General features: G+C 36.0%; 1 protein-coding gene across 2 annotated transcripts in view; it reads right to left on the bottom strand.

The window, feature by feature from the left end:
- LOC120532436 (ceramide transfer protein) overlaps positions 1-25,687 on the bottom strand; it is a 113,679-nt gene that overhangs the window by 37,841 nt on the left and 50,151 nt on the right. For both annotated transcript variants that reach the window (XM_039758422.1, XM_039758423.1), the window contains exons 4-8: positions 16,571-16,678; positions 15,669-15,807; positions 4,846-4,929; positions 2,558-2,715; positions 328-420 (exon numbers count right to left, since the gene is read on the bottom strand). In XM_039758422.1, the coding sequence (XP_039614356.1) occupies positions 328-420; positions 2,558-2,715; positions 4,846-4,929; positions 15,669-15,807; positions 16,571-16,678 (582 nt within the window). The remainder of the gene's footprint in view (positions 1-327; positions 421-2,557; positions 2,716-4,845; positions 4,930-15,668; positions 15,808-16,570; positions 16,679-25,687) is intronic.

Here is a 25,687-nt window from a genome sequence, read left to right as displayed (position 1 = left end):
TTGAGATTTGAGTGGGAGATGATTCATCGTTTCACTCTGGGGCACGTGTAGCAGCACAAATCAGCTAACTTATCATTACAAACTGCATGAGGAAGAGAAAGTGTCCCATGGCAACTATTGTCTTCAAGAATGCAAGTACTGTATAGTTAGTGACTTTTTGCCATTTACTTCTGGTCATTTTAATTTTGCATGGAATGGCAATGGTGAAAGACCTGGTCTTTTATCACCAATGTGGGGATGGGATATATTTACAGCATGGCTTCTACCCAGTTTAAATAAACAAAAAAAAAAACCTCAAAATGTCTGACAACAAATCTATTTCAATACCTCATAATCTGGCCCACCAAAATGAGATTTCTTCTTGAGCTCTGCCACTGCAGTCTTAAAAGCATCTTCAACTCTTCTTCTTTTTTCCATTTCCTTAAATCAAATGAAATAACAATGACACAGAATAATTGCTTAAACTATTTAAGATAAAGCATGAACAACTTTATAGGAGAAAGAAGCCAAACTGGTTTATGTTGGATATTCTTTACAGAAAATCCATGAGCTAAAGAAACACAAGTGTTAAAAATGTATAGTTCTGGTAAGTGAAAAATATTTAACATAAAACCTCTTTGGAATAAACTAATTTAAATACATATGAATGTCTGAGAAGCTAAAAACTTTCTAACCAAAAATGAGCAAATATTTTTAACATAAAAAAAAAATCAATCACCTATGATTTCAGAAAGCCAAGGTTTTTTAAATAAAAAGCTTTGATCAACTAATTTACATTAAAACAAAGCACTCATTATTTACAAAGTCATGGTTATTAAGGATGGAATATATTTTAAAATACTGAAAATTTGAATTCTTATTTAAACGCTCATAATCCATTTAAAAATGCATCAAATAACTAAAAGAAGATGTCAAAGAGCAACATGCAAACACTCAGGTCAATATATAAGCACACAGCTTTCTTATGATAAAAGCAACACAACAGAAACAAACTTAACAAGTGCCTCAAGGCTTTCTAAACCTAAGGACATGTCAAATTTAAATATTGTCAATAATCAATGTTCTACAATCTTAAATTAGAACAGCAAAAAGCAGAATATTTTAAGAACAATGTAAGGCACTGTACAAAAAAATCACTCCTCGTCCTTAAGAAAATCCATTTTTGTTTGCTGTATTTCAGAGCCTCATTCCCTAGGAAAGTTTTCATCTTCCCGGAAAGTAAGCCTGGCTGTCGGACAGAGTTTGAATTCATTTTGAGCAGCAATACTCTGGTTCAGCAGTCTGCCTTGTAAACGTCTGTACATTATCTACAAATTGTCAAAATGCAGTACTTCCGGGGTGTCAACTTTGAGTAAAGCAGCTGAGGATTAACTGGTTTTACCACTTCAATGTCATTTTCCTAACTAGCTATCAGGAATTAAAAAAAAAAAATTCAAACCTGCTGTATAAAAACACATACACACACACACACACACACACAGGAGATTGCTCAGTTCAGAATGTTTGAAATACTGGTATGTATAAAGTATTCATTATTACCAAATACTTTTGCAGTGTTTAATTAGAGAAGTTTTAAGACCAAACAAACCGGTTAGAACAGGGTTTACAGTACAATGAACAGATATGACTAAGTTTTTAACTCTTATCAAATAAAGACAGGTCAACTTAAAATTATCAGCCTCCTTTCCCATTCCAGTTGTGCTCAAGAAGGCTAATATCACAAATTATCACTAAAAATTGTATAAAATAAAACACAATAACCACCCTATAATATTCATGTAATGGATATACAAGTATGAACTGGTATTTCTATTCAAGGAAGTTGCTGTGGTGTATAAATTTTTTTAACTAAAGAATAAAAGTAAAATGTAGGGATTATATGAAGCCTTAAAAAGGTGGATAGCCACTCAAAGCTGTCACCATTTTATGCAAATGGCACATTAAACTGCATAACAATGAAACCAGGCAACAAGTGCAGAATGAAACGGGTCACAACAGACAAACTGTTGTTAAGCAACTACATTCTTGTTGTTTTGATGAACTGCCTTAGTCAAACTACTACATTCTCCCACCCCCCAGCCCCAATACAAATTCAGAATCCATAAAAATGAATGCATATTTAGGATACTGATTGCAGATGCATCAAATTTAGCATGCACCTTTAATTCAGCTATGTTGCTCAACTAAGAAGAGTAATGCTATCAAGCTTTTAACACAAAAAGGGGTAGTGGTACTGCAGAAAGCCTGACAGAAAACATTTGATGTTAATTTTTAATTGCATCAGTGTGAACTTCAGGTTGTACTATAGTAGAAGGTGAACCTTTGATTTATTTTCTCGTTGATTTTGTTGAATCAATGTACATTTCTCATAATGCCTGCTGTAAAATCATAAATAATCATCTTAGAAGGTGTAAAGAAATTAAAAAAATACAAATCTTAGGTAATAAAAATGATTTATAAGCAGACCCTGCAATGTACTACAAGGTTTTAAAGTAAGCTATCCTAAAATAACTTGAAATATTCTGGGCTTCAACAATTTCCAATGGCAATTACATACCTTATCAAGTCTTTTTTGCCAGCTATCCTCACGCTTAACCATTAGATCAATACAATGTGAGAGAGTTGCCAATATTCCAGCTGTGGTGGCCTTGAAAGTTATAGCTTCTCCTTTAAAGTCAATCCCATTTATTCCTTTTGGAGTCACACAGGGGAATACTGTAATTTACATGAAAAGTAAAAAAAAAAATATATATATATTAAATTACACAATAAGAATATTAAATAAATAACTCAACAAAGAGAACTGTTATTGGCTATAATATACTGCACTGTGTATTATTCAAAGATAGTAGCATTTACTATACATTGTTCACTTCACTACAAAATAACTTAAAACGATTATAAAAATTATCTTAAACATTCATTTAAAAAGAATCTGGGGATGGTAAAGAACTTGTGTTTTCACTTTTTTTTATAAATATGCACTATAAATGATAAACAGAAATGTAAATATAAGACTGCATGAAGAAAATGAGTTTATGGTAAACAGATTTAGTAAAGATAATCTGTGCATCAAGTAAATAAATGGCACTGAAGGAGTTGTTGGGTCTGTGAAGCAGAGAGGTTAGATGTTAAGCAGTGCTTTTCTTATCTTAAGAATATGCAGTCCAAGTTTCCAAGTGTCTAAAGAACAAAGGTGTAGAAGGCAGTAATTTAAATTAGTTTATTATTAAATAGTGTAGAATGTTCATCAAGTGATCAAGAGTACATTAAGGGTTAGCATCCATTAATAGTAATTAATATTCACTTTGAGATTGACTGGTAACACCTCATGCTATGTATGCTGAGCTGCATCCCCTTACTGAGCCAAAGAAAATGATTCATTTTCTCATTCAATTTTCTCAATTCGCAATAAATAAATGACTAGCCAGAGTATCCCAGCATTACCTGGTATACATTTTAATGGGTCAAGATAAGAAACCAAATACTTGACTGCTTTTTAAAATGACCATTTTTTATTGCAAACTTAAATGCAAATGTCTCATCCAACTTATACACTACCTGTCTAAAAACTTTTCTGCTCTTAGGAGCCAAGAATTTGTTCTTTTGGAGTATGATTCAATGCCGTAACTGCAGCATCTCCTTGTTGGTTTTGAGTAACGAATGCAACCAATTTAATTTTTCCTGGTTTACTGTAGCCTCACGAACAGATGTTTAATCCTTTATGAATAAACTGAAAGGCTTGCTGAATAATGGATACTACAGGATAGCTAAGGAAAACTACTGTTTTTTGCATTTTTCCATCTTAAGTACCTCTAATCATGTTAAGGTTATGGAGTTTCAGAAGTCAGGCAACTAATATACTGTACATGTAATATCACGTTTATGCACTTAGCTGTTTTGAAGTATGCATTCCTATTACAACTCCCCAATTAAGTTGTTGAAACACCATCATTCCTATATTTTATATTTTAAACAATATTATAAATACAACATTTTGTGAAAAGTAGTCATAGCTGTGATAGCCACAATGCACCCAGCCTGATGTTGTCTCATGTAAAATCACTGGTGTGGAATGTAACATTCAATGTAAGCAAATTTGAGATGCCGCATCACTTAAAATTACAAAACAAAATTAAAAAATAAATAAAAAAAGTTTCACTTTAAAATACAATTGTATGTGGCAAATATATACTATGATTGTAAAGAAAACTTTGTCTTCAAAAATACCAAGAGATGCAAATCCCTCCAACAATGTACCTGTAACACAAAAAAATTCTAGGCAGAAAAAAATTTAAAAAATGATAACACCCAAGTTAAAAAAATCTATCATTCTAAATCTCAGAATTAGTAACAAACAAAAAGGATTGTAAACTTTAGAAACTGACAATATCTGCTGGCTGGAAGCAAGCATGACAAAGCAATTTGCAGAATAAAGACAGCAACAACATAATGCACTTTGCAACTAGAGAGATGTAGGAGAATAAGTCCTCAAGGGTTTACATTTATTTCAAGTGCAAAGCAGAGTCCATTCATGCACACACCCAATCCAATTAGGAATCATTAAAAGAACCTAGACATCTTTGTGCATGTGAGAGAAAGCCAAGTGAAAACTCTACACAGCTGACACCCTAGTTCAGGATTCAAACTTAGGAAGTCAAATCCATGAGTAAACAGGGTTGCTTTGTCATTGAGCTACTCCCACAAAAAAAGAACACTTCTGTTAGTCACAGAAATGTATGACAAATTATATACCTACTGGTAATGATCATACATTTCTGACAAGCGTTTCCTTATCTTTACACAAACTTTCAAACAAGGTTTATATAAAATTTTTCAGCTCACACTTTTCTTTGCTGCCATTGTTATTGTGTAAAAAATCCCCATCAGGTCGAGAAGTAGGAAAATCATCTTCATCATCTTCCACAACTATTAATACAAATGTGACAGAACAAACCAATTTAGTTAACATAGTGTGGTTGACAGTAGAAACATTCAAAGTTGAAGAAAAACCATGTAAAAATTGCTTTGGAGAAATACTCATCCAGACAGCACACAAGATGAAGAGCTGTACTGCTTAAAAAAAAACAGCAGATGTTTCAACATACAGTTTATAACATGACAATATCTTAACTATAACACAGTATATACCCATCACATTTATGTACATGCATCATCTGTTTCAATGAATTGACAAGGTTAAGTTCATCTGCATTATTTCCCAACATTCTGTAAGCATGAATATGGATTTAAAAAACCACACACACGTAGGTGATTCTGCAAATCTCGGGCCGAGATTAGAGTGCTGCCTACAATATGCAGAACACAAAGTTTGATAAGCAGCTAATGTTGAAGTCAATCAACAGAGCCCAAGTATTAGGCTCACATACAGCGCATTTGGAAAGTATTCACAGCGCATCACTTTTTCCACATTTTGTTATGTTACAGCCTTATTCCAAAATGGATTCAAATTTATTTTTTTCCTCAGAATTCTTTTTTTTTAATTTTTATTAATTTTATTACAATCCATACAAAGCAATCAAGATTTTACAAAAAGAAAAATTGAGTTAAGAACAGATCGATCCCCACCCCTGAGAGAGAGAGAGCAAGCCAAATAACGTTAAATTTAAGGCTTGTAAACATACCTAATTTAAAAATAAATAAATAAATAAATAAATTTTTCTGTGCTTTATGAACTTATTTTAAAATATTACTGATTAGATCCTGCCATGTTTTGAAAAAGGTGGAGCAGCATTGATCAAATCAAATCTTAAATGGTGCCCCATGAGTCAGAACACATACGAGACCCTATGGAAATAATAATAAAAGATTTATTATTTACATGGTATTTCTATCTTTTTGTTAGATGAAAAAAGGGCAAACCATCTGCAAAGAAAAGGAAAAAAAAAAATGATGTGCCAACTATATGTGAAGATTGAAACTCTAAGTGCAGTAATATTGTTAGCTAATGGCCATTTGTTGGCTGAGCATACTGTGCATCCAGAAAGTATTCACAGCTCATCACTTTTTCCACATTTTGTTATGTTACAGCCTTATTCCAAAATGGATTAAATTCATTTTTTTCCTCAGAATTCTACACAACACACCCCATAATGACAACGTGAAAAAAGTTTACTTGAGGGTTTTGCAAATTTATTAAAAATAAAAATTGAGAAAGCACATGTACATAAGTATTCACAGCCTTTGCCATGAAGCACAAAATAGGGCTCAGGTGCATCCTGTTTCCCCTGATCATCCTTGAGATGTTTCTGCAGCTTAACTGGAGTCCACCTGTGGTAAATTCAGTTGATTGGACATGATTTAGAAAGGCACACACCTGTCTATATAAGGTCCCACAGTTGACAGTTCCATGTCAGAGCACAAACCAAGCATTAAGTCAAAGGAACGGTCTGTAGACCTCCGAGACAGGATTGTCTCGACGCACAAATCTGGGGAAGGTTACAGAAAAATTTCTGCTGCTTTGAAGATCCCAATGAGCACAGTGGCCTCCATCATCCATAAGTGGATAAAGTTCGAAACCCCCAGGACTCTTCTAGAGCTGGTCGGCCATCTAAACTGAGCGATCGGGGGAGAAGGGCCTTAGTCAGGGAGGTGACCAAGAACCCGATGGTCACTCTGTCAGAGCTCCAGAGGTCCTCTGTGGAGAAAGGAGAACCTTCCAGAAGGACAACCATCTCTGCAGCAATCCACCATTCAGGCCTGTATGGTAGAGTGGCCAGACGGAAGCCACTCCTTAGTAAAAGGCACATGGCAGCCTGCCTGGAGTTTGCCAAAAGGCACCTGAAGGACTCTCAGACCATGAGAAACAAAATTCTCTGGTCCAATGAGACAAAGATAGAACTCTTTGGTGTGAATGCCAGGCGTCACGTTTGGAGGAAACCAGGCACCACTCATCACCAGGCCAATACCATCCCTACAGTGAAGCATGGTGGTGGCAGCATCATGCTGTGGGGATGATTTTCAGCGGCAGGAACTGGGAGACTAGTCAGAATAAAGGGAAAGATGACTGCAGCAATGTACAGACACATCCTGGATGAAAACCTGCTCCAGAGCGCTCTTGACCTCAGACTGGGGCGACGGTTCATTTTCCAGCAGGACAATGACCCGAAGCACACAGCCAAGATATCAAAAGGAGTGACTTCAGGACAACTCTGTGAATATCCTTGAGTGGCCGAGCCAGAGCCCAGACTTGAATCCAATTGAACAACTCTGGAGAGATCTTAAAATGGCTGTGCACCAACACTTTCCATCCAACCTGAAGGAGCTTGAGAGGTGCAGCAAAGAGAAATGGGTGAAACTGGCCAAGGATAGGTGTGCCAAGCTTGTGGCATCATATTCAAAAAGACTTGAGGCTGTAATTGCTGCCAAAGGTGCGTCGACAAAGTATTGAGCAAAGGCTGTGAATACATATGTTTTTTATTTTTAATAAAATTGTAAAAACCTCAAGTAAACTTTTTTCACGTTGTCATTATGGGGCATTATGTGTAGAATACTGAGGGAAAAAAAAGAACTTAATCCATTTTGGAATAATGTTGTAACATAAAATGTGGAAAAAGTGATGCGCTGTAAATACTTTCTGGATGCACTGTATCCTTATTATGCAGTGGTGGATAAGGCAGAGGGTTTGAATTGCTTCCACTGTGTTTATGAAAAGTACAGTACTATAACAACATCACGACAAAGCAAAGAATCTGTACTTGTATGCCATCCATCCTCAAGGGTAGGAACGTAGATCGACTGGTAAATTGAGAGCTTTGCCTTACGGCTCATCTCCTTTTTCACCACGACAGACCGATGCAGAGCCCGCATCACTGTGGACGCCGTACCAATCCACCTGTCGCTCATGAGTGAGGGAAGAATGGAGCGTGAGATCAAGACCCCGAGATACTTGAACTCCTCCACTTGGGGCAGGATCTCGCTCCCAACCCTGAGAGGGCACTCCACCCTTTTCTGTCTGAGGACCATGGTCTCCGATTTGGAGGTGCAGATTCCCATCCCAGCCGCTTCACACTCAGCTGCGAACCGATCCAGAGAGAGCTAAAGATCACGGCCTGATGAAGCAAACAGTACAACATCATTTGCAAAAAGCAGTGACCCAATCCTGAGTCCACCAAACCGGACACCCTCAACACCCTGGCTGCGCCTAGAAATTCTGTCCATAAAAGTTAGGAACAGAATCTGTAACAAAGGGCAGCCCTGGCGGAGTCCAACTCTCACTGGAAATGGGTTTGACTTACTGCCGGCAATGCGGACCAGGCTCTGACACCGGCTGTACAGGGACCGAACAGCCCTTATCAGGGGTTCCAGTACCCCATACTGCCGGAGCACCCCCCACAGGATTCTCCGAGGGACATGGTTGAACACCTTTTCCAAGTCCACAAAACACATGTAGACTGGTTGGACAAACTGACATGCACCCTCCAGGACCCTGCTAAGGGTGTGGAGCTGGTCCACTGTTCCATGACCAGGACAAAAACCACTGTTCCTCCTGAATCAGAGGTTCGACAATCTGATGGACCCTCCTCTCCAGGACCCCCGAATAGACTTTTCCAGGGAGGCTGAGGAGTGTGATCCCTCTGTAGGTGGACACATCCTCCGGTCCCCCTTCTTAGAGGTGGACCACCACTCCGGTCTGCCAATCCAGAGGCACTGTCCCCGATGTCCATGCAATGTTGCAGAGGCGTGTCAACCAAGACAGTCCTACAACATCCAGAGCCTCGAGGAACTCTGGGCACATCTCATCCACCCCGTGGCCCTGCCACACCAAGGAGTTTTTTGACCACCTCGGTGACCTCAGTCCCAGAGATGGGGGAGCCCACCTCCAATTCACCAGGCTCTGCTTCCTCATTGGAAGGCATGTTAGTGGGAGTGAGGAGGTCTTTGAAGTACTCCCCCCACCGACCCGAGTCAAGGTCAGCAGCGCACCATCCCCACCATATACAGTGTTGACACTGCACTGCTTCCCCCTCCTGAGACGCCAGACCAGAATCTCCTCGAAGCTGTCTGAAAGTCATTATCCATAGCCTCCCCAAACTCCTCCCACGCCTGAGTTTTTGCCTCAGCAACCACCGAAGTCGCATTCCGCTTGGCCTGCTGGTACCTATTGGCTGCCTCCAGAGTCCCACAGGACAAAAGGGTCCTGTAGGACTCCTTCAGCTTGATGGCATCCCTCACCGCCGGTGTCCACCAACGGGTTTGGAGACTGCTGCCACGACAGGCACCGACCACCTTACGGCCACAGCTCCAGTCAGCCGCCTCAACAATAGAGGCACAGAACATGGCCCATTCAGACTCATTGTCTCCCACCTCCCTCGGGATGTGGTCGAAGTTCTGCCAGAGGTGGGAGTTGAAGCTACTTCAGACAGGGAACTCTGCCAGACATGCCCAGCAGACCCTCACAACACGTTTGGGCCAACCAGGCCAGACTAGTATCCTCCCCCACCATCAACGCCTACTCACCACCAGGTGGTGATCAGATGACAGCTCCACCCCTCTCTTCACCCGAGTGTCCAAGACATGTGGCCGCAGGTCCGACAACACGACCACAAAGTCGATCATCGAACTGAGGCCTAGGGTGTCCTGGTACCAAGTGCACATATGAACACCCCTATGCTTGAACATTGTGTTCGTTATGGACAATCCATGACGAGCACAGAAGTCCAATAACAAAACACCGCTCGGGCTCTAATCGGGGGGCCATTCCTCCCAATCACACCCTTCCAGGTCTCACTGTCATTGCCCACGTGAGCATTGAAGTCTCCCAGCAGTACGAGGGAGTCCCCAGGAGGTAGGCCCTCTAGCACCCCCTCCAGGGACTCCAAAAAGGGTGGGTACTCCAAACTGCTGTTCGGTGCAAACCCCAATGAACAGGCTCCAAGTCGGGGGGCAATAAGTATGCCCACACCGCCTCGGCGCCTCTCACCGGGGACAACTCCAGACTGGTAAAGAGTCCTGCCCCTCTCAAGGAGATTGGTTCCAGAGTCCAAGCTGTGTGTCGAGGTGAGCCCGACTATATCTAGCTGGAACCTCTCGACCTCGCGCACTAACTCGGGCTCCTTCCCCTTCAGAGAGGTGACATTCCACAACCCAAGAGCCAGCTTCTGTAGCCAAGGATCGGACTGCCAAGGTCCCCACCTTCAGCCACCACCCAACTCACACCGCACCCAACCTCCTTGGCCCCTCCCATAGGTGGTGTGCCCATGGGAAGGGGTACTTCTATACAGCTAAAAAAGAAAAAAAAAAAAAAAATACCACATGCTTTTATTTAGACTCCCAAAAACTTTTGTTTTTCCCTTTTTCAAATGACCTTATTTATGTGTATGTTAAAGTCATTGCATCAATAAAAGGTTGATCAGAAAAATCTGCACTAACATACACCAGGTACTGTACTAAAGAAAAAAAGTTTACTTTTCATTTGTTGGTGTAAATGCTTTTCTTTAGACTCTCTAAAAATGGTTCTCTTACACAAGCAGAGTGATGCAACTCCTAAATCTCATGTCTATTAAGTCTAATGTTGTTCTTTGAAGAACTTGATTTTACAAAAAAATCTTATTTGAATACAAAGGTGATAATATAATGTAAACATTTTCTACAATTTACAGTTCCTCACACAGACAGCCTTCTTGCCTTTTAAATACATTCATTCAGAGTATTACTGCACTTGAGATCTCAGGTTCGCTGCTAATTTAGACTGGAAATATTAAGCTCCCTAGTATGCAAACAGCCTTGACTTACCCATTAAACAAAATTAGAAATTGGTGCTACATTTTAATTTTGTTAGTATAAAAGAAGCCTTTCTAAACAAAGTGTTTTCAGCAGTGCACATTTTACTTATCTTCGGCAACACACAGTTTTACATATAGTCTGTACTATAGCGGACTGCTCATTTAATATGTATTGCCTACAGAAATAAGTTGTAATATTTTAATTCTGCTGTAACAGGTAAAACTAAAATAAGTTCATGATAGTTTTGTAAGTCAGTTCTTTTTTTTTAATTTAAGTTTTTATTGAAGAGAGATACACTCCAATACATCTGTTTATGACTTTTGTCACGTTTACAACAGATATAGCTTATATATTATCAAAAAAGCTCTTCATGGCATAAAACAGATCAATCTCTCTCTTTGGGTTATCTCTCAATTACAGAAAAAAAAAACCTATTTACAGAAGACAGGGGATGTATAGACAATACCTATTCATAAAACACAGGTTCTATAACAGAAAAACATCTGGTTCAATAGGGGTTATATACTCAATCCACCTAGACCAAAAATCTAAAAACAGATCTACTTGGTTATTCATACTGAAAGTAATTTTCTCCATTATAAACACATTTTTTACATCAATCCAATCCTGTATTTGTGGCGATTAGGTTTGTACCAGCATCTAGTAATAGCTTTTTAACTTGAAGCAAGAATTATTCTATACATGTATTTATTTTTCCCTTCCCAGGAAACCATTGACACCGTGCCCATATAAAGTACCTTAAAACTGAAATCAATTGTAATGTTTAAAATAATTTCCAATAACTTCTGTATATCTTTCCAAAAACCTAATTTTAGGACATCCCCAAAATATGTGAAAATGGTTCGCATCCTGTGAGCCACAATGTCTCCAACAATTTGAGTTGCCTTGAAAATTATTTTTCTGTTTTGGGGTAAGGAAAAACCTAATAGTATTTCTCCAGCAGAATTCTCTCCAATATGGAGAACGGGAGGTTGCCCATTGTTGTTTACATATATTTTCCCAGTCCTCGGTTGAGAAGATAATCCCACTTTCTTTCTCCCATCTTTCTTTAATGTACAAGGATGAATCTCCTTGTAAATCCATCAAGGCTCTATAAGGTTTTGTAATAGTCAAATATTGGTTCAGCCTTATAAGCCGAGGAGAATATTTTAACTAGAGAACTCTTATTTGGATCCTCATCGATCCCTTTTTTAATTTTCTGGCAGAAATGTTGTCGGAGATGGAGGTATCTGTAAAAGTCTTTGGATTCCAAACTAATTTTTTCTTTTAGAGAATTAAAATCTAATAATTGTCCTTTATCCATGATTGAGCAATAAGCAGTGATCCCTTTCTTAGCCCATATTTTAAAAACGCATATCTAATGTATTTGGTTTAAAATCAGAATCATATGATGGCCATTTCAATACATGTACAGAATCATTTAGATTATAGTCCTTAATAATCTCAAACCAATTTTTAAGTGTTACCTTAATCCATTGATTTTCTTTCTTATTTTTAATTAAATGATCATCTATGATGCTAGCTTGAATAGGGATCCTGTCAAACCAACCAATCTCTATATCCTTCCACCTTGCTTGATATTCTGGGTTGCACCAACAAACTATTATTCTTAACTGTGCTGCCCAAAAATAATTTTTGTAAACATGGGAGAGCAACCCCCTCCTTTATCTTTACTCAGCTGAAGGGTTTGAAATTTTACCCTTGGTTTCTTGCCTTGCCATATGAATCTGGAAAACAGTTTATCCCATTCTGAGAATCGTTTTTTGGGCAAGGGAACAGGCAAAGACTGAAATAGATAGAGTAATCTTGGAAGTATGTTTTGCTTGACTGAATCTAATCTAGATCTCATGCTAAAAAATGGTAAAAGATTCCATCTTGCAATGTCAAGTTTTATTTTTTTTAATAACAGGACCATAATTAAGCATTTCTAAATTGTTCATATCCTTGGGGATATTTATTCCTAGGTATTTAATAAATGTTAGATCCCATTTTAAGGAGTAATCTTTTTTAATTTTGTTTGGGGGGTTATAATTAAAGGTCAGTACCTGAGTTTTTAAAATATTTAATTTAAATCCTGAGAAAAAGCTAAAGGTTTCTAAAGTTTCCATTAACTCAATCAATGACTCAGTTGGATCCTTTAGATGTAAGTCAGTTCTTGCCCACCTGCTTCTTCCCACTGCATTTATCTGGCAATTGGCCGCCATTTGACTTTGGTAGATTTTCACTAATAGATTTGATCAATCATCAGTAAAACGGCTGCTCACCAAAACTGATATTTTGAGCCCCTGTTTTTCTAAGCTTTAAAGTAAATTTAGTTGAAGTGCGTGACGTAATACTATAGTTGAGCTAGCACGGGTCTTTTTCTTTTGCAGCAAACTTACGGCAGTGTAAACAGAAAGCAGTGAGGGGAAGCTTGTTTTATCACAGAAACAGAGGTGATTTATATATTAGCCTTTATGTTAAAGAAAGTGGAGTAATAAACTGAAAATAGTAATTGTAGAAGTCGTCCTCTGCAACCAGACAGACAAACAACAAGAAAAGCTACTTTATGGAATTCAGACTTTATTCTCTCCTTTAAAATTAAAATGGACACTAGAGTTTGAACAGCGAGCTTGTTTAAAATGCAGAAGCTTATGGTTCTAATTGGAAAAAGACAGACAAATTTGAAATTGCTGTTAAGTAAACAACGGGCTTTTTAAATATTTCTACTGTGTTTATTATTTGTTGCTGTGTGTCATTCAACACACATTTCGTTAAGATCAAGTACTACATAACTAAAATTGTAATCCATATTTCATTATTACACCTCAAGAGTTACAAATGTCTAGCTGATAAACTGAAGGAAAAAACACCTTGTATAAATATAGTAAATATATATTTTAACAGCAAAATGCTATACTGTAATTAAGGATTTAAGATGATTAAAACCTAAAAGTGCATTTATATTTAAATAAGAGCAGTGCTTAATTGCTAATATCACTTAATTGAATGTGTGAAAATGTATATGTGTGACAATTTTTTTTCCTGTTAAGAGAAATGGTGAAAACTTTTTTTGTAATTACGCCTGGTTTCACACAAGTTCAAAACAATGAAACAATAGGACAGCTTGTAATTATGAGAAGCGTTTTATTTCCTTTAATGCCATATGTATTATGGTTAAGTATTTTTGTAATATTAATGTATTTTAAGGAAATTGTATTTACTTTAGAACTTTATGTAGGGTGGAGTGGTGGCTCTGAGGCTAGGGATCTGCGGTGGCAATCGGAAGGTTGCCGGTTCAACTCTCGTAAATGCTAAAAGTGACTCTACTTAGTTAGGCCCTTGAGCAAGGCCCTTAACCTGCAATTGCACCGTCCTGGGTGTGACATTAATCTGCATCCAGCCCTTATGTAGGCCCTCCAATCTGTAGGGAAAAATCTGGGGGTTGGTTGGAAGAATTGGCACTCCAGCCACCATAAAAAAACCTCACACTGTTCCATTCCATCTGAACTAGTATGGTCCTGAGGCGTCACCCGTTGCACGGCTGCACTCATGTCCTAATCTGGGATCCTGAGCTGGTTTGTCATGTGGTGAGTGCGGCAATGTGCTGTATCAGTGCGTCCTTCTAATCTTAGTACTTTATGGTCACTGAGCAATGAGGCTACAGAATTTAATTTTGTTTATAAAAAATGAACATCTAACACCTGTGGTCTATAGTTGAATCATAAAAATACATTTTAACGTAGACCTAAGTCTTCTGTGCATCTGGCTATGTAGGAGCTTATTGTATAAAAGTTTTTAAAGGGATGGGGGAGAATTCAATCAGGTTTTTTTTTTAGGGCCAATACTGAATCATGTTGCTGATTCACATTTTTACCCTTTATCTCTTAACTTTTACACTAAAGCCATATATAAATCAGATGCTGAGATGCTTTATGTTCTACATTAACTATTAATAACTTTTTATAATTAAACTATAGGCCACAGATGTTGCCTGTTCATTTTTTAGTAACAAAATGAAATTTTTGTTGCCTTATTATTCAGTGAACAGAATACTAAACTTTCCTTAAAATATATAATTCAACTAATAATGTAAAAAAAATATATTTATTCATAATACATATGACATTCAATAAAATAAAGTGCTTCTCATAATTACAAGCTGTCAAATTGTTTAACTTCTCCTGCAATGTACTAATTTGCAGCACAGCTTAATTATATATTTAAAAAAAAAAAAAGTAGCTTTCACCATTTGTCTAACAAAAAATAAAATAGTCATAATAGGCTTATCAAGAAGATACAAGGGTAGCACACTTAAAAATAGATAAATTCTGCTGTTAAGCTAATAAGCCTATTGTTTACTAAAAGGAAATTTCACATTCTTTAAAACTTGTTTTTCTAATTGAAAATGGAGAACAGATTGTGGACCTGTGCAGCATATAATGTAGAGGATTGTGTTCACAAATATAAGGATGCAGGTTTATCTAAATATACACTGCAGGACCCTCCTTGTTTACTACAAAAAAATGTATAACCCATACAGTAGGCATGTTATCACCTTCCCAGCAGTATCAATTATATTCTGTGAAATATCACATCCATAATTCTAAAGTAACTCAATTAAAAAATGCCATTGCATAGATGGTTGGAAAAATCTCTTAAAAAGAGAAAAATAAAGATTACACATAGTAAGTCCCTGAATATCATCATACTGGGTTTTCACAGAAATCAGTTTACGATCTAGCAGTTGCTTTTAGAACTGGAAAAGTTACAAACACACCAAAAAAAAAAAAAAAAGACTTAAATGAAAGGAAATGCAGCAAATGGGAAAGACTTGGCAAGAAGAAAATTCATTTGTGTCTTTAGGCACAACATTCTAATAAGTTCAGTTGTATATAGGGCAAAAAATATTTAAAATTTACCTTTGTCCCTCTGGAGCTCATCTTTGGAAACAGCATCAGCACAGGCATCAAAGTATTTTTGCAGAGTATCTACTTGTCGACATAAAATGTCTCTGAAGGTCTCCATTTCAGCAAGTTTCTCTCGTAAACTGTGTCCCTTCTGTAAAGCAAATACTGTATGTTCTTTCTTCTTTACACTGAAGACGTGTTTAACAAAAAACCACAGATGGGCAAACTGCAGCTCATCAAGAAATTAAGTTACTTCATTTGTTTGCTTTTAGTAATACAATATAATTTGAGAACAAATTTTAGGGTTGTGACCAAAAAAAATTTAAAGCTCCTTCTCAAATTTAAATAATATTTATTTATTAAATTATCCTCAATAATAGGACAGATTTTAATCTTAAAACAAAGATTAAATTTCTGAGATTGCTCATTATTTCTAAATGTATATTAATGTAACCAATTAAATCAAACTCTTAACATTTTCTTATACTAAGCAGAAAAGGCTTGTATGGGCCTTTTTCATTACAGGTTATAGATTTAAAACTTCCATAATTCATAGTATTCGGATAACTCCGTGAATCAGATGTCATGCAGGTAGCATTGTTGCTTAACAGTTCTTGAGGAAATTTGAATTCTGGCCCTCATCACCATCAGTGTGGCACTTTGCAGATCTCTCCAGTTCTATTTCCAAAAACTATTTTTATCAGGTTCCATTAAACATTAGGTTTGTTTAAATGCTAATACATTGTTAAACTATCACTTTTGGGGGAGGGGGAAAAAAAAAAAAAAAAGATTACTCCACAGTTTATCAACTACAACAGCTAGAGGGTAAAAACAAAAGCTGTAATAGTATTTTTTCCAAGAATGTTTTAAAAATCAAATTAAGCAAGTATATTAAATTTGAAGGTTACACTTACTTTGAAGGATGATGTAGAAGTAGCAGAGTAATTGCTTGCTGCTGAAGTGAGAGACAGCATGGAACCATGACGACGCAAACTGGACTCCGACCCATAGCCAGACTCTGCCTGAAATTGAAATATAAAATCTTAAGGCACAGAATTTAAAGTCAATTACAACTACTAATACAATCTTTGACTGTTGCTCATGTTCACTTAATATTAAAGAATGGCTCTGAAGATTTCATGATTGACATTACAAAAGAAGGATTCTGCATTATTACAAATTTAAAAAAGCATAAGTTCAAAAGTGTCTTATTAAATGCTTTAGACATATTTAATACAATGATACATTCAAGTAACTTTCTTAAATTTTTTAATGGAGTGTATAGTCATGAAAACTGAAGCTTTTTTAAAATCGCATATCAAAACTAACACTTTTGTACTACCTTTGTAATTTCAACAGCATGATCACAGTGTTAAGTTGGTCCAGACATTGTGCTGACCGGCTTATGTGCGGACCGGCTTATGTGCTGCACTTTTGTCTCGTCTCTAGTTAATTAACCGTTAATTTCCAATTCACATCTTAACGTTAGTAAGAATATGCAATCTGTTTGACATCATCACCTTTATAACACAGCCAGACAGGAACAGCTTAACATTGCTCTTTTAAACAAAAATTACATAATTTAAGAGAAAAATGGTACTACAACAACAATTTATTTCTTGTATAGCTCCAAATCAAACAAGGAATGCCTCAATAGGCTTTAACAGGTCCTGTTTTTGGATGGCTCCGAAGCCTCAACTCTCTAACAGGGAAAGAAAAAAAACTTCCCAAAAAACCTTGTAGGGAAAACAAAAATGGAAGCAAAGGTACAGCAATTCAGAGATAGACCCCCATCCAGGTAGGTTGAGGTAAATATAACTCACACATACATGACCAGAATATACAGAGCAAAGATCCAGAGATATTCAAGAAATATAGTTGACAAGGAGTCAAGGTTAAACCCCTTTATCAAGGTTGGTTATGTATAGACTGCAAACTATATGGAAAAGAATGTATTGTCATGGCCGAAATTATCGGCACCCTTGGAATTTTCCCAGAAAATGCACCATTTCTCCCAGAAAATTGATGCAATTACAAATGTTTTGGTATACACATGTTTATTTCCTTTATATGCATCGGAACACCACAAAAAACAGAAAAAAAAGTCAAATCTGACATTTCACACAAAAGTCAAACTGGGCTGGACAAAATTATTGGCACTCTCAACTTAATATTTGGTTGCACGCCCTTTGGAAAAAAATAAATCAAGCGCTTCCTATAACCATCAACAAGCTTGTTATACCTCTCAACTGGAATTTCCGACCACTCTTCTTTTGCAAACTGCTCAAGGTCTCTCAGATTTGAAGGGTGCCTTCTCCCAACAGAAATTCTGAGATCTCTCCATAACTGTTCAATCGGATTAAGATCCGGACTCATTGCTGGCCACTTCAGAACTCTCCAGCGCTTTGTCTTCAACCATTTCTGGGTGCTTTTAGAGGTATGTTTGGGGTCATTGTCCTGCTGGAACACCCATGACCTCGAACGCAGACCCAGCTTTCTGACATTGGGCCCTACATTGCGCCCCAATATCTTTTGGTAGTCTTCAGATTTCATGATTCCTTGCACACAGTCAAGGCATCCAGTGCCAGAGGCAGCAAAACATCCCCAAAACATCTTAGAACCTCCACCATGTTTGATTGTAAGTACTGTGATCTTTTTTTCGTAGGCCTCATTTTGTTTTCTGTAAACAGTAGAATGATCAGCTTTACCAAAAAGCTCTACCTTTGTCTCATCTGTCCACAAGACGTTCGCCTAGAAGGATTTTGGCTTCCTCAAGTACATTTTGGCAAACTCCAGTCTGGCTTTTTTATGTTTCTGTGTCAGCAATGGGGTCCTCCTGACTCTACTACCATAGCATTTCATTTCTTTCAGATGTCGACGGATAGTTAAAGCCGACACTGTTGCACCCCGAGTCTGCAGAACAGCTTGAATAGGTTTTGAAGTTGATTGGTGTTTATCCACCATTCGGACTATCCTTCTTTGCAGACTTTTATCAATTTTTCTCTTCCATCCACGTCCGGAGAGATTGGCTACAGTGCCATGTGTTGTAAACTTCTTGATTATGTTGCACACTGTGGACAAAGGAACATGAAGATCTCTGGAGATGGACTTGTAGCCTTGAGATTGTTGATATTTTTCCACAATTTTTGTTCTCAAGTCCTCAGACAATTCTCTGCTCTTCTTTCTGTTCTCCATGCTTAGTGTGGCCCACTCAGACACACAACAGAAAGGTTGAGTCAACTTTTTAACTGGCTTCAGGTGTGATTGCTATATTGCCAGCACCTGTTTCTTGCCACAGGTGAGTTCAAGCGAGCATCACATGCTTGAAATAAAACGTTTTACCCACAATTTTGAAAAGGTGCCAATAATTTTGTCCGGCCCATTTTTGGAGTTCTGTGTGACATGATGTCAGATTTGGCTTTTTTTCTGTTTTCTTGTGTTGTTCCTAAGCACATAAAGGAAATAAACGTGTAATGTATACCAACACATTTGTAATTGCAACAATTTTCTGGGAGAAATGGTGCATTTTCTGGGAAAATTCCAGGGGTGCCAATAATTTCAGCCATGACTGTACTAATCATTTAGATTTTCAGAATACAAAATAATATTCTTAAAATAGTATTCTAGCATAGATGATGGCTCACAGAAGAAACACTGCTGAACCAGAGATTAACACAAAGAGGATAATTACTAAACTTGCAGTAGGAGGTTAATACCAGGATTTGCACAGTACAGGAACGAAAATGTTGAATATGAAATCTATAGAGTAAAAGTAAAGATATATAGTGAGGAACAGTAAGGAGGGAAATACTACCTGATCAGAGTTCAGAGCAAAGCTTTTTTTTTTTTTTTAAACTGCTTAGCAATGATGACAGTAAAGGGAACATTAAATGTTCTGACACTGTAAAGAAAGGGGAGGAAGAGATGCAGGCCAGTTAATTTTGAACTGGTGATTTTTCCCAATATTAAAAATTATTTTTCACATTTTTGAGAGGCCTAATTGAGTAGCCCCTAGAAAATATTTGCATCCAACCAAGTAAAATGTATTTTACAAGGGAAAATATTTAGAACTGTGAGTAACTGAGTAAAATAGCTACAGGCTCAAAAGACAGATTAAAAAAGACAGGGGGGTGGTTTGGAGACAAAAACCCTACACTACCTAGATTCATAAGGAATAGGGTATGTTAAGAGGTGAAAAAAAATGTGCATACTTTTAAGGCAGAGTATACACTGTAGTTTGATAACATAACAATGACTCAGGTCCAAAACTCAAGTACTTACACAGTTGCCATAGAAAGGACCAAATAAGATGTTTAAGCCATCTTTAGCACTAAATGACAGACAAGCATATTTCACTAAGGTGGGCTCTCCAAGACCATGAAAGAGGTGGCCAATATAACACAGGCAGCATGGAAAGATGACATTCCTCTGATGTACAGTGTAATGTACAGTTTGGCTAAAAATGCATTTGTAGGGCTTGGGGGTGGTGGAAAGGACCGACTGGAAAACAATTTAGGAAAAATCTTAAAAATTTCACATTACTCTGGTATACTAACGATTTCAGCTTCAAATCCATGGTTAACAACATAAGGTTTTTCCTTTTCAAACAAAGCTAACAAATAGTTCTGTAATTCAAATAATTCAGGTCCACAATAACTGACTGACAAGTTCTATTAAATACATTTTTAATAATGATAATACAACTAAATTTTATTAATAGAGAACCTTTCGATTTATCAAAGCCTGCAAAGAAGTTTAATTTAGTTGATAAAAAAATTAAGACAATACACTCAACATTTCTGTGACAAAAATGGAACAAAAACTAAATTAAAATTGTTTTTAATATAGTGTCTTTCACAGTTCTGATAAAGAAAAGGAAGCTTGGCAATCGTTCTTCGACTGTAATGCGCACAATTACAGACCAGAGCTGCCATTAGCTGACCAAGACCTTTTGGAGTAAATCCTTTCTACACCTTCTCTTCATTTTATGTTCAATAATCACTACATGTTCTTTGGCTCATTCGTGTACATGTTAGTACAATAGTTTAGAGGTACAGTATATTCTGTGCATGTTCAGATGTTAAAGAAGATATCCATCTGATTTTGACTGCTTAATTTTGCTTTTACTTTTAGTTGACTAAACCAGATTTACTTTCTCAACTAAATTTTTTTTTTGTCGACTAAAATTAACAATTAAAAAGACTAAAATGTAATTAAAATGAAATTTAGTCAGAAGACTAAGACTAAATCAAAATGTATTGTCAAAATGAACACTGCTCCCACAACAACTGAATGTCAATGATAAAAACCACACTTTGTTCAAAAATACTTTGAGGAGTCCCATGTGTATTCCCACAAATATACAGTGGTATATTAAATCTAGTACATGCCTTACCATTTCAGAATAAATTGACATTAAAATAAACAAAAATTTGAATTTGAAAACTCATTGATTTAAACCTCTAAAAGACTGCACAAAACCAACAAATTACAACACAAACCAAAAAAAGACCATGCCAAAGACAAAGGTTGACCAAAAACACTCAGCTGGATTTGCAGCAGAATCAGGAATTTTGTCATGCTCTTAAAACCACAGCATGCAAGAAATTGCTTTTTTTATTTTGTACATATGCATTAAGTATCCCAATAATCTTTACTATTTTTGGTAAAAGTTGTATCAGTTTTGAAGCAATACAACACACTGGAGAAACAATTCCTCCCATGTTAAGATTTTTTTTATAATACCTAGAATTTAGTATCAATTTACAAATATAGATTAGAATTTAATAAAATAAAGAAATAAAAGACACAAACAAAATTCTAGTATATATATATATATATATATATATATATATATATATATATATATATATATATATATATATATATATATATATATATATATATATATATATATATATATATATATATATATATATATATATATATATACACACACACACGTGATAAAATGACCATGTTATAAATTCAACACTACATGCAAAGTGAAGGAAAAAATAAAATTAGCTAATAAAAACCACCATTAAATGGCATTCTTACCATAAATCACAGATTTCAAAATTTAACATTTTATCTTAACTTAGATTGACAGTACAGATTATTTGTGCATTCATCAGCTCATGATGGCAGAGTAGAAAACTAGAATATGAAATATTGTCGCTTTGAGTGCAATAACAATTGCATTAGCTGTTTGTAGAAGCCTGTGAAAAGTCAAAGGGGAGCCTGGGAAATGTGTACAGTTTTTCTGCAAAAGAATAGTTTTAACAGCTGCAAAATGCCAACAGTGGTCTTTGATTACTTGAATGACAAGCTCGATCTGCAAGAGACACTCAGAAAATTACGCACAAAGACATGCAAATATGCTTGAAAACACACAAGAAGATGGATGCATTGGAAGGTTAGATTTACCCTAAATATTTAAAAGTTCACCATCTTGTTTTGTTTTCAAAGACATGCTAAACTGGGGTTATAATTCTCGATTTTTGGTGCAGGGAAATGGACACAGACATAAATTAGTTAGGCACTATTAATTTCCAAAATTATACAAACACAGGTCACATTCTACTTGTATCCGATTTCGTACCACATAAAAAGTGGTCTACATCCAGTCTGGGAAGTAAAAATTCCTTGTTTATTTTGTTTTGCTGTTTTCTGAAAAGATTCAATCAGGTGTTACATAGAAGTGAAAAGAATATTTGTAACAGAACTACAGTGTGAACATTTCCATAGTAAGAAATGTTTTGGCTAAAATGCTTTAATAAACATTTCTCATTTGATGTTTTAGTTTGAGGCATACAAAAAAGTCAGACAAGTGAGATGGGATAAATTGTTCTCCATAATGATGACTACTGAAATGTCACTGTAACTGGGGTTTTACCAGGGTAACTGTGGTATCTGTTTTAAATATAATGGTTTTAAAGTTCATGCTAGTCAGTCTTTCAACTATCCTAGGATGGCAGTACAGCAGAGACTCTTGTTGCATTTTGAGTTCACTTTGATTTTCACAAAATCAGTTAAAGCAGATGTTTAATATCAAAACATCATTTAAAGCATTAACACCTCCAAAAACTCTGGCTCACATGAGTGCTTGAATGGTGATTTATACCGGTTAGTTTTGGGGTTCTAACATAAGGAGGAAGTCAAGAAGCAAGAACACTTATGTGGAATTACTTTATGTCCAAGCTTCTGTCCTGACAGAGTAATCTCCATTACACACATGCAATAAAGCTCCAAAACAAAAACAAACAAGAATCCAATGTTCTTAACATAAAAGTGGATTTAAATCATCACAGGATATTTTTGGTATGTGGCTCATTTTGATATATGTACATAACCCAAATTTTTTTTTAAATTAGTTGTTGATGGCTGTCCTACAACCAGAAAGACCCAAAACATGTATAACTAACTGTGTGTGTATTTAATAGTGTAAATCAATATTTTAATTCTTATTCTACAAAATGTTGAACTTCAGCCAAATAAAACAGAAATGAATTGCAATATCTTAGTATTATTGTATTGTGCCCCAAGTGCCCCCGGACATCATATTGTGGGGTCCCTGTCAATTAATAGGCCCTAATCTCCACAGTCTAAAGAATAACAGCATTAACATAAATAAAAGCAGACTGAAATTTGATTGATAGATATTTAAAAGATAACCACAAAATATTTAAAAAGGCAAATGAGTACAGTTCTATTTGATAATTAATGACCCTTTCAATCCTGTATGTACAAAATGCATATGCACAGACTGAAAACTGAAAAATAACTTTTACAATAAAAGAAAATCTAGACTAGCTGCAGTTTCTGATGACTGTTATTAGACATCTAAAAAAAATCTCAAAAAAAAGAGACCACAAAATAAACTAAACATGATGGATAAAAAATATTTGAATTACAAATGTAAGAATTGTAAATCAAAAATAGAGCACTTCCTAGAAATTACAGATCAATTACAAGCTGCTTAAAAAATGAAATAGCACAGATTTCACTTCATTATAAACAATTATGTATTAATACTGAAAGCTTACAACATGCACAGCCCACCATTTGAACAGAGCAGATCAATCTGACAATTCACTTCAAAAATCTAAGTGGTCCCAAAATACAATTTATAAAAAAAAAAAAAAATCACAATATGAATGTAATTTCTAAGGGAAGAGCCAAAGTACGAAAGCAAAATAAACAAATCCAGCTTGTAAACGTGAATCTGCATTGAATAAACATTGCACAAATATTAACAGCAGTATATACATCAATAATGCCTTAACAGTTAATAAAAAAAGTAAAAAAAAAAAAAAAATTATAAAAATGCACATATCCTGCATGGCATGCCGAACATCCAGATGAACAGTAGACAGCTGGTAGCAAAAATTGTAGCAGCCTTACAAAACTGCTGAGCCAACATTATTTCTATACTGCAAAAGCTCTGTCGCAGTTTCTATCTCATCTTTGCATCCTTTGAAACGATCCTTTGCATATCTTTCTCAAAATATATGAATAATGCTGTCAGCTTAAGACCATCAGTTTTAGGTATTTATTAGCACAAGACAATTCGAGAGCTGAAGACAGTAGCCCACATTATGCTTCTACTTTTCCCTCTAATCTGTCCTATATGCCTGTTAATGGATCTATTAAGTGGACCAATAATGTACGGGCTGGAGGGGGAGGGTGTATGAGGCAGGTTTGAAAATAAATCTTGATAAAGTGCACCAGTATATTTGTTCTGTGCGTTTCCTTTTCAAATAGGATTTAAATGCAATATTTTACAGGAAAAGATATGTGACCTTAAGAATAAACTACTTTGCGAAATTGTAAATGATTTAAAACTTATGGAGATGAGGTGCAAGTTTACATGCATTTGTTTTGGTCACTGTTACATCAGGGAACACATTTTCTCTTAAGGCCACGCTGGGTGTTACATTACAAGCTCAAGTAAGCACAATATATAGCCAGTAAATTCAGTTTATACATAGTGCAATGATAGTGGAACTTCATGTCAGGGACAAAAAAAAAAAATTATAAAAATCAAAAGGATTTAAAATAAACCATTCATTCTTAAGAGCTACTTTCCACTCTATATCTTTGACTATAACACATATTCATCATATTGTATCAAATCATGATTCAAAAAACACTCTTTTTATATTCTCTAATTCTTTTAGCTGCCCAGGTATATCAAAACTTTTTTTCTCCTTCTCCTGAAGGGGTGCTCGTGCATACATTTGCAATGGAATACTTCAGGCTGATGAATTACTGGCAGGCTTGTCAAGCCAAGCACTACACTGCACCACAAATACTCTTAAAGAGAAACTCCCCAAATTTATACTAGCCTGTCAGAAAGAAATTGGTTTAGGACAGTAGTCTTATTTAACTATTTTCTTAAACAATCCCAAGGCTTCACTTTTCCATGATGTCACAAAAAGTCATAAAACATCTAGATGTCCTATTACTGAAAGGATAATACAAAAATAAGGAAACGGCTGATATAAATTTTATATTTTAATAACTCCAACTCTTGTCATAAAACAAGAGCACAACAATCTTTAAATATTACGCTTTAAAAACTGCCATTTCAAAATTTGTAGGCTGTACATCTAGTTTATGTCTCTCTGCCTCACACAGCACAAAATCTATTACTGTGAAATATCAGCTGGATTCTTTGTGGCACTGTCTGGAATGAATACCTTTAATATGGTTATTCGCAGCGTGTTTTACCTTTGACACATGCCACTTAGAAAGTTCCCAGATTTATTATCTAAATAATCTACCAGGCTTGATTCATTCACTTAAACCGGGGCAATCCCCAATGTATAGTGTTACAAGTCCTCATTCACTATATGCTCTACCCCAGACAGCTTCTGATTTAATCCATACGTTAACATAGGGAGCTCTATGAAACAGACAACTTTATTCACACATGTACATTCCTTGAATTTATGGATAAACTCCTGGAAAGGCATACTGTACACATCAAATACAGAATAAAAAAAAAATGAGATGAAAGGTAACAT

Source organism: Polypterus senegalus, chromosome 7, assembly GCF_016835505.1.
Source record: "Polypterus senegalus isolate Bchr_013 chromosome 7, ASM1683550v1, whole genome shotgun sequence".
In the NCBI taxonomy this organism is placed as follows: domain Eukaryota; kingdom Metazoa; phylum Chordata; class Cladistia; order Polypteriformes; family Polypteridae; genus Polypterus; species Polypterus senegalus.
The sequence above is the reverse complement of the archived record's forward strand: the minus strand, read 5'-3'. Positions and strand labels throughout refer to the sequence as shown.